General features: G+C 57.1%; 1 protein-coding gene across 2 annotated transcripts in view; it reads right to left on the bottom strand.

Annotated features, from left to right (window-relative positions):
• Nucleotides 1-640: 640 nt before the first annotated feature.
• The window catches only part of LOC113992026 (receptor-type tyrosine-protein phosphatase V-like), a 34,575-nt gene continuing 27,205 nt past the window's right edge, over nucleotides 641-8,010 (bottom strand). For both annotated transcript variants that reach the window (XM_027728876.2, XM_027728877.2), the window contains 9 exons: nucleotides 7,907-7,986; nucleotides 7,088-7,175; nucleotides 6,517-6,607; nucleotides 5,800-5,876; nucleotides 5,332-5,466; nucleotides 4,714-4,836; nucleotides 4,049-4,206; nucleotides 3,452-3,587; nucleotides 641-1,224 (listed from right to left, as the gene is read on the bottom strand). In XM_027728876.2, the coding sequence (XP_027584677.2) occupies nucleotides 1,165-1,224; nucleotides 3,452-3,587; nucleotides 4,049-4,206; nucleotides 4,714-4,836; nucleotides 5,332-5,466; nucleotides 5,800-5,876; nucleotides 6,517-6,607; nucleotides 7,088-7,175; nucleotides 7,907-7,986 (948 nt within the window). In that variant the 3' untranslated portion in view covers nucleotides 641-1,164. The remainder of the gene's footprint in view (nucleotides 1,225-3,451; nucleotides 3,588-4,048; nucleotides 4,207-4,713; nucleotides 4,837-5,331; nucleotides 5,467-5,799; nucleotides 5,877-6,516; nucleotides 6,608-7,087; nucleotides 7,176-7,906; nucleotides 7,987-8,010) is intronic.

Raw genomic sequence — 8,010 nt, 5'->3', positions numbered from 1 at the left:
ACAGTATTACGGGCAGGAGTGTGGGCCACACTGGGACAGGAGTGCTCCTTTGAGACTGCACTATAGCCCCACGCTGCTTGAAGGGGTGAAGGAAGATAAACAGGGTCCCAGTTACAGTTTTTTCTACCCCAGGAATATGCTTGTGAAACCATTTACTCTTTTTTCTGTCTTGCACTTGCAGCTCAACAAACTGAGTTGCTGCTTATGATTTCAGCTTGTGCATGGCCACCCCTGCTTGCAGAGCAGCCGTGTCCCTGCATTGGTGACCCAGTTCCCAGAGCAGCAGGACTGCTGGGGCTGCCAGCTGCTTGCCAGTATGTCAGCTGGACCATGTGGCCTTGCCCTGGTCCCTGGTGCTGAGCAGCCAGCAGGTTCACAACTTTGAGCCCAGGCTTCATCTGAAAATGTGTCCCTTCCTCACAAAGCTGTGGGTGGGCTGGAGACTCACTGCAGACGTATTGCCTCAGGGGCAGGGGCAGATGAAAGTGAGCAGAAGCTGCTGTGTGCAATGGACTTCAGCATCTGGAGTGCCCAAGGGACACTGCTGATTCCCATGGCTGGGGACACAGCTGCCTTTTTGGGAACAGCTGCTACCCTGCAGCCTTCACACCACTGAGAGCCCACAAAAGCCAACCCACCCTTAGGAGCACACGCTTTCCTAGGGCTGTTTATTGTTTGTACCTAAGACCGTTCCATCAGCCAAGACAAGCCATGTCCCACAGTGCTCTGTCCACAGCACATCTGAGACCTCGACACGCCGGTGCCCGTGGGCACATGGAGACCACAGTGCTCCGTGCTCCTGTTGGACCTCAGGGGCACCACAGAGCCCCACAGCTGCCGTGTGAACTGCAGGGGGGGTTAGCAAACCTTCCAGGCACCAGGAATCCTGGAGATGTCCAAAGCAGGAGAGCATCCTGCCCAGCCCTTTGCTGTGTCTGCACCGAGGGGCCGTGGCAGTGCGTGGCAGGACAATGTCCGTCTGTCCAGAAGGCCCCGTGTCGCTGCTCACATCACGTGGGGTGAGATGGTGACAGTGCCAGGGTAGGTCACTGCTCGCTGCAGGGCTCGCTCTGTGCCAGGAGTCCCACAGGGCTCTCACCCCAGCTCCCTCCAGGGCCCCAGAGAGGGGGAGGGCAGGATCGTGCCAGGAAGGGCCGAGCAGTGTTAGGGCTGGTTCTGGGTGATGATGTCCTGGATGCAGGAGTACAGGAACATGTACTGGTCCTGCAAGAGAGAAAGGGGAGTCAGAGTCAGCTTTCTGACAGAGACCTCCTGCTCACAGACTAACTCTGCAGTTTGCCTTAAAAATCCTAATTAAGGAGCAGTGTTTGATAGCAGAGCAGGATTTGCTCTCCCAAGTGGTCCATGATGGTCCTGTGTCACTGCTGTTGCCCAGAAAGGAAGAATCAAGCCTGTTGCACCATGTTGGTTTCCCCCTGCTTCATCCCCCCATGATGGGGCTGAGAGGAACACCCCATCTGAGATGGGGAGGAACAACCCAAGTGCCCCAGTGGCTTTTGGATGTGCTGTGGTTGCATCCAAAACAAGAGCAAAGAGCAACTCCAGTGATGCTGCCGAGCATGGAGCTGGATGGAGTGCATGGGGTTCGCTCCCAAGGCTGCAAGAGAAGTACCCCTGGAGCAGGATTTCCCTTGGTGTAGTCCCAGCATACCTGAGTCAGGTGCTGACAGCGGATGAGGGCAGATGCTTGCAGGCTCTCAGAGGTACACAAAAAGATCTGTGTGGTTTTAGCCCAGTTGCATTGTTTGTCTCTTTTTAAGATCACCAAAATGATCTATCCATTCCAAATGTGGCTTCAGAGGTCTCAAGTCCCCTGTGGGTTTGATACGAAGTTCTGCCCAAATGCCAGGCTGCTCCAAAATGACACCAGGCTACAAACACCCAGGACTGACCAGGCAGGCTCTGAGGAAGGCGAGATGTGGGGAAGGTGAATGAAGCTGTATTCAGGGGACAGAGCTGGAGGGCAGGGCCAACCAGCAAATGGTGCGGGTTGGAATCACGTGGCAGTGGGCAGGGGGGATTAGGGACTCATGGAGGGGCCTCTGAACAGCTGCTAATGCGCTGGCTGAGCCACAAGTCACGAGGAGCCTCCTCCCTGCAGCGGCGGGTTTAGCCCCACGAAGGGCTGGGAACTCCACAGATCACACAATGGCTGAGGCTCCAGGTCACCAGAGCATGTTTTCAATGCGCTGGGTCTGATTGTGAAATCTGCAGTGACAGCCCAGGGTTGACTTCAGCCCAGGCACACTCAGTGCCTGGCCACATGCAAGAGCACATCCCCCGGGACACGCACCGTGCTGGAGCTGCTGGTGCTTAGTGTCCATGGATTTTCCATCAAAGGTTCATCTTCCTCCTTGTTTCCCCCCAGAAAAAATCAACTGATGCCCCCGGCACAAGAGCAGCATGCCTCCACCAGAGATAAAGGGGTGCTGGCGAGCCCCTGCAGGGATGGAGGACTCCCCGCGCTGGCCGTGCTGTGATCCGAGTCACCTCTGCTTGAGGAGGTGGGAAGGCAGCTCCTCTGCTGCCCCCCTTCAGCGGGACAGCGGAGTTTGATGGGCATTTGCTGTGCCTTTATGGGCACGTTGTGTCCCTGCACGGCCAGACGCTGTGGGAACATAAAGCAGCTCCGAGCGGGGGCAGCGGACGCCTCGCCCTCCTCAGGCTCCCGCCATGCACATGGTTCACATTAATTAAGAATGCAATTAGCTTCTTGAAGGAGGCTCTGCAGCTCGGAAGCCGAAGGGAGATCTGGCCCAGTTCTGCTGTGCCCTGTGGGGAGTGTTTCTAGGGATGTGCATGAGCTCATTCAGCAGCTGCAGCAATTGAAGCGCTGTCCAGAGGCATCGGTGCCACGGGCACTCATCAGGAGCTGCACACTGAGGCCTGCAAGGCTGGGCTGCCACGGCACAGCTGTGGCACCATCACAGTGCCATGGCCCACAGGGCACCTGCTTTTGTGGCAGCGTGTCCCCCTGGCAGGCAGCCCTGGCTGTGACAGCAGGCTCTGGGTCTGGGGGATGTGGCAGGAAAGGCACTGGACCGGGGGAGAGCCAGCAGGTCCCGGGTACCCAGGCTGACAGCCATGTCCAGGCACCAGGGGTGAGCAGGCAGGTTTGGCATGTGGGATGACACCAGTGCTCCACACTCCCCAGGATACAATGGGAAGAGTGCCTTGCATTTACTGTGAGCTCACATACAATTTAACTGATCTTAACTCCAGAACTGAGAAGATGGAAAACTCTGCCCTGGGAGAAGACAGTGCCCTCAGCAGCCGGCAGAGCCACAGCATGGGGAGGAAGCATGAAGTAAATCCCTGCCTAGGCTGGACAGGGAGCACCTGGGAGTGGGCAGGATGCCACCAGCTCCAGGCAGGTCAGCACAAAGGCTCTGTTCTGCCCAGTCCTCCACCCCTTCTCCTTCCCACCTACCAGAGTTGGGGTCATGAGGCAGCAGCTTCGGGCCAGCTGGAGGGTCACGCCATAGATGTCCACAATTCTCTCAGCTTTCATCTGGTGCAACAGGCAATCCAGGGAGATCAGCGTCCCTATCTGGCTCATGTCACCACTGCAGGGGACAAGGGAGGGTCACTGATGCCAGGCCAGGCTGAGCTGAACCTCTTTGAAAGAGTGTACCAGTCCAAGGAGACAGTGTTGGCACTGTAGGACTGTGAGCTCTCTCTGTGTGCAAGCAGGTGAGGACGTCAGTGCTGCTGCTTGCAGGATCCCAGCAGTGAGTCCAGGAATAGCCTGGGCACCTCAGCCTGGGAATGCCTGCTCCACCCACACTCACCCCTGGCCCAGCCCTGTTTGCCCTCCCTTGTCCCAGTCCTTGGCAGAACACTGCTCCCTGTGACCTCCCAGGCTCAGAACTTCCCCAGGCTCCCATGGACCTATTCTCAACATGCCCCAAAGCCTCAGGGTCTGTGGTGGAGGGGAAGGCTTGCTGGCACCACACCAAGGAGCTACAAAGCCTGGTAGCTCCCAGTTCAGGGAGGCTGCCCGTGGGTGGAGGGTAAGCAGAGGTACCTGCAGTGCAGCAGGAGAGGACTGGTTCTCCTCCGGTGGGGCAGGCACCGTCTGACAGCCGTGAGCAGCTCCACCAGGCTCTGGACATCAGGCTGCTTCTTGCTGCTCCAGAGCGTGTACAGGAACATCTGTACCTGCCTCTCCTTTGCTTTCTTCTCCTGGTGAGACACAAAGAGCTGACATGTCTGTTGGGGAGGGATGGGCGACTTTGGATGCTGAGGGGTCCCAGTTCTCCCATCCTTAGGCTCTCTGATGCTTTCCTGAGCTTACTGCCAGCTTCTGTAAAGCTGTCCAGGCATCTCTGCTGGGGCACTGCCCACCACCCACACAGTGGGTACAGTGACTCTGGCAACCTGTTCTCCTTCCCCACGGCACCCCAACCTGCCTGTGGTGAGGGGACTGAGAACTGTGTGGGCCTTTTCAAAGAAGGTCAGAAAGACCTATCAGCAAGGAGTGGGGAAAGCCCCCAAGGCCTCTCTGGTGCATTTCCTGTGTCCACTCAGTTCTGGATGTTGCAATCCAGGCTCACTCCTGCATTTCTGGACTGCTGGCACTCTGCTCTTGCAGCCTGGAGAAGTCCCCAGAAACCTTTCAGCCCCTACAGGGCCCTACAGACACACTCCATCCCAGGAGGTGGGAGCCAGGACAGCCCCATGGACACATACGTGCTTCAGTTTGAGCTGGGTGCATCTCCATCCCGAGACAAGCTTCTCTGTGCCACTCTGGATGGTCAGTGTCTTTGTGCAGAGTGAGTCTCCTTCCAGGGGCCAGCACGCCTCACCTTGGACCTGTGTGCAACAGCGAGTTTGGCTTCCAGTGGATGGCCATTGTCTGTCATACCAGTCACTGTCTTAGGGGTCTGTGGTGGGGTTGGGCCAAGAGCACCCCCAGCATCTCTCCATCTCAGTTCGTTCTGAGACCAAGGAGTTTTGGGAACACCAGCAGGTTCAGCCAGCTCCTCTGAGCACCCAGAGCTGCCTGGCAGTGGGAACCTGCTCAGATAATGTCTACACCTTGGCTGGGCAGAGCAGGAGCTGCTGCCCTTGGTGCCATGCAGATGCAGCTTGAAGGGCACCAGCCGAGTCCAGGCACAGGGGACAGGCAGAACCTGTCTCCTGTGACAAGCTGTGGGAGCACCTGGACACAGGAAGGTCCAGCTTTAGCTAAGCTGGATTTGCACCCAGGTCTCAGGAGGCACTGAAGAGTTCCAGGATCTATGCTAATTCCAACTCCATTGAACAGATCCCTGCTGGGCCATGGCATAAGTGGGCACAGTGCCTTACCTCCCCCTTGTCCTGCCATAGGAGAAGTGTTAGGATGGTGTGAACATCCTGTTCCCACACCAGGGTCCAGAAATCCTCCATGGTCAGCTTGTCAGGGCCCTGGACAGCCAGATAGTCCCTGCTGGAGTTACAGCCCTGGGTGGGAAATGGGAATGTCACTCTCCTGCTGGAGAGCATGGCACAGGTGCCTTGTCAGCCCAGGTGGCTGCAGGAGAGGCCAGGAAGAGAAGGGAAGCTCAGCAGGTCAGGAGGCAAGAAGAGAGAAGAAAGCACTGAGGGAGGGAAGTGAGGACAGCCCAAACTGGGCAGGTGAGGGAAGACACATTCTCAGTGCTTGCAGTCCTCTCTTGTCCACAGAGGACCACAGTGACCAGTGGAGCAGTGCAGGACCCAGCAGGGAGCAGGGACATGGCGAGGATGGGGGACCAAGGCACCAGGGTGGGCACTGCTGCTGGGAGTGTGACTCACCGGGACACGCCACACCTGCAGGAGTCCTGAGGAAGGACTCTGTTCCAGCAGGGAAAACTTCACTCTGGAGCGATCATCTGCAAAATAATGTGGGAGCTGGAGGGATCCAGGGCACTCTTGAGCTCACACAGCTTCTGCAGATTGACTGCAGAAATCCAATGCCCCCTTCACCATTTCTTGGCAAAGGCACTCCCTTCTGCAGTGCTTGTCTCCAGCCTTGGCTCCCAAAAGACAGGTCTCTATCCCAACCTCCTACTCAAAGCCAACACCTGTAGTGCAGTGTCTGGGCCAATGGAAACCTGCCTGTCTCCAAGGATGGAGACCCTGCTCTGGGCCTCTGTTCCAGTGTTTGACCACCTGCATGGGAATTCACCATTTCTCCTGCTGAGTTGGATTACCCTTCCAAATCATCCCCCTTATCTCTTGTCCCTCCATGGCACACCTCTGAGAAGACTCTCTGTTTTCCCCGTGCCTTCCCACAGGGAGCTGAAATCAGCAAAAACATCTCCCCTTTGCCTTCACTCCTCCAGGCTGAGCAAACCTACCTATCCCCATCCCAAACCACGTGTTCCATCCCAAGCACCTCAGTATTCTTCTGGTGGAGTCACCACAGTCTCAAAGTACTTTCTTATGTTGTGGACCACCAGCCCTGCTCCAGCCTGGCTCCACACACGAGGAAGAGGAACAAGAAGGAAGAGGATGCAAAGTGTCACTTACATGGGAGGATGCTGGAAGGGGGCTGTGTCTGCTGGCTGCCTGAAGGTGGTGATGCAGAGCTGGCTTCTTCTTTGACAACTTCCAGGAGGGTCTGCCAGAGTGAGAGAAGGTGGAGGGAACAGTGAGTGGGAAGGGTCAGGAGGACAAGGAATTGGGGACTCCTGAGGACACTTGGACTTTTCACTGGGGAGGTCATGGCTGCACATGAAGAAGCCTGAGCAGGGGTGCCATGAGACCACCTCTGGGGTGGGCTGCCAGGTCTGTGCCATGCTGTCAGGAGAGGGCTGCTGGTATCCAGGTAGGTCCCTACTCGGCATTGGACCTGGGAAGGAGTGGGTCATGGACTGACAGTGATCAGTGCAGGATGTGTGAGGGACAAATTGCCTGGGGATGCAATGCCATGGAGAGAGGACACTGCCAGGACACCCAGGAAACCTGGAAACCGGGGCATGGGACCCACTCAGGAGGCACTTATGGGGTGTCCCCCACCCTGACCAGGTGCAATCACTCCCCAGGTTCCCCCAGCACATATAGCCATGGCAGTGCTCCCTGTACCTGGGACAGCTCTCACCTCATACTCCCTCAGGAAGCCCAGGTGGGACTTGGCTGCCTTCTGGGCATAGTGCTGGGCAAAGCTCTTCAGTGGGATGGGGCAGGACCTGGGAAGAGGACCAGGGCATAACAGTGAGGCCGAGCTCACTCAGCAGCACCCAAACTGTGTCTGCAGCAGCTGGACAGGGCTGTGAGCAGACCTGCACCCCTCAAATGCCAGGGGTCTCCCAGATCCCCAGCCCAGCTGTGGCCCGTGACAACGTGCTCTCCCCCAGACAGAGGTAGGTCTCAGGTGTGGCACAGCCCAGGGCTCATTCCCAAGAGGCAGCAAGGACAAAGACGTCCTGTTCTGCATGAGAGAGGAGACAATCTGACCACAAAGATAGGTACATGACCTTCAGAGGTAGCCCCCAAGACAATGAGGTAGGTGGCCAAAGCCATGCCCAGATGGACATTGCTCCGTCCTCTTGGCCTCCATTAGGAGGGACATCCCAAGGCCACCAGCTGCCATGAGCCTCTCCAGTTTGAACCTATCTCTAGGGCAACCCTGTGGGCTGGGAAGGCAGGGACTGAGAGAAATGCCTTCCCCAGGACAGCTCTGCAGATCTTTGGCACTGGCAAAGATCTGGCCCTTTGTTCTGTGCTGGGCTCCCCGTGCTGCAGGGAACAACCAGCCCTGTGCTGACTCCACTCAAAACACCAGGTGGGATGGATGGTTGGGCTTCCCTGTCCTTCCCTTCTGTAGTCAAGGTTCAAGCTGGGGGCTGGATCCCAGCTTGCTGTCTGGAGGGGTTGTGGATTGGGGTGGATAGAGTGGCAAAGAACAGCAACCCCTTACCTCTCTGTCCCTGATAAACCCAGGAGAGGTTCCTCCAAGATCTTGTCCAGGATACAGCTGTGCAGGAAAATGTACTGGGACTGGAAGGCAAAGGCAGACAGCAA

Source organism: Pipra filicauda, unplaced genomic scaffold (genome assembly GCF_003945595.2).
Source record: "Pipra filicauda isolate LSUMZ 115617 unplaced genomic scaffold, ASM394559v2 scaffold172_size1731463_pilon, whole genome shotgun sequence".
In the NCBI taxonomy this organism is placed as follows: Eukaryota; Metazoa; Chordata; class Aves; order Passeriformes; family Pipridae; genus Pipra; species Pipra filicauda.
Note: the sequence above shows the minus strand (reverse complement) of the source record. Positions and strands in the feature narration are given on the sequence as shown.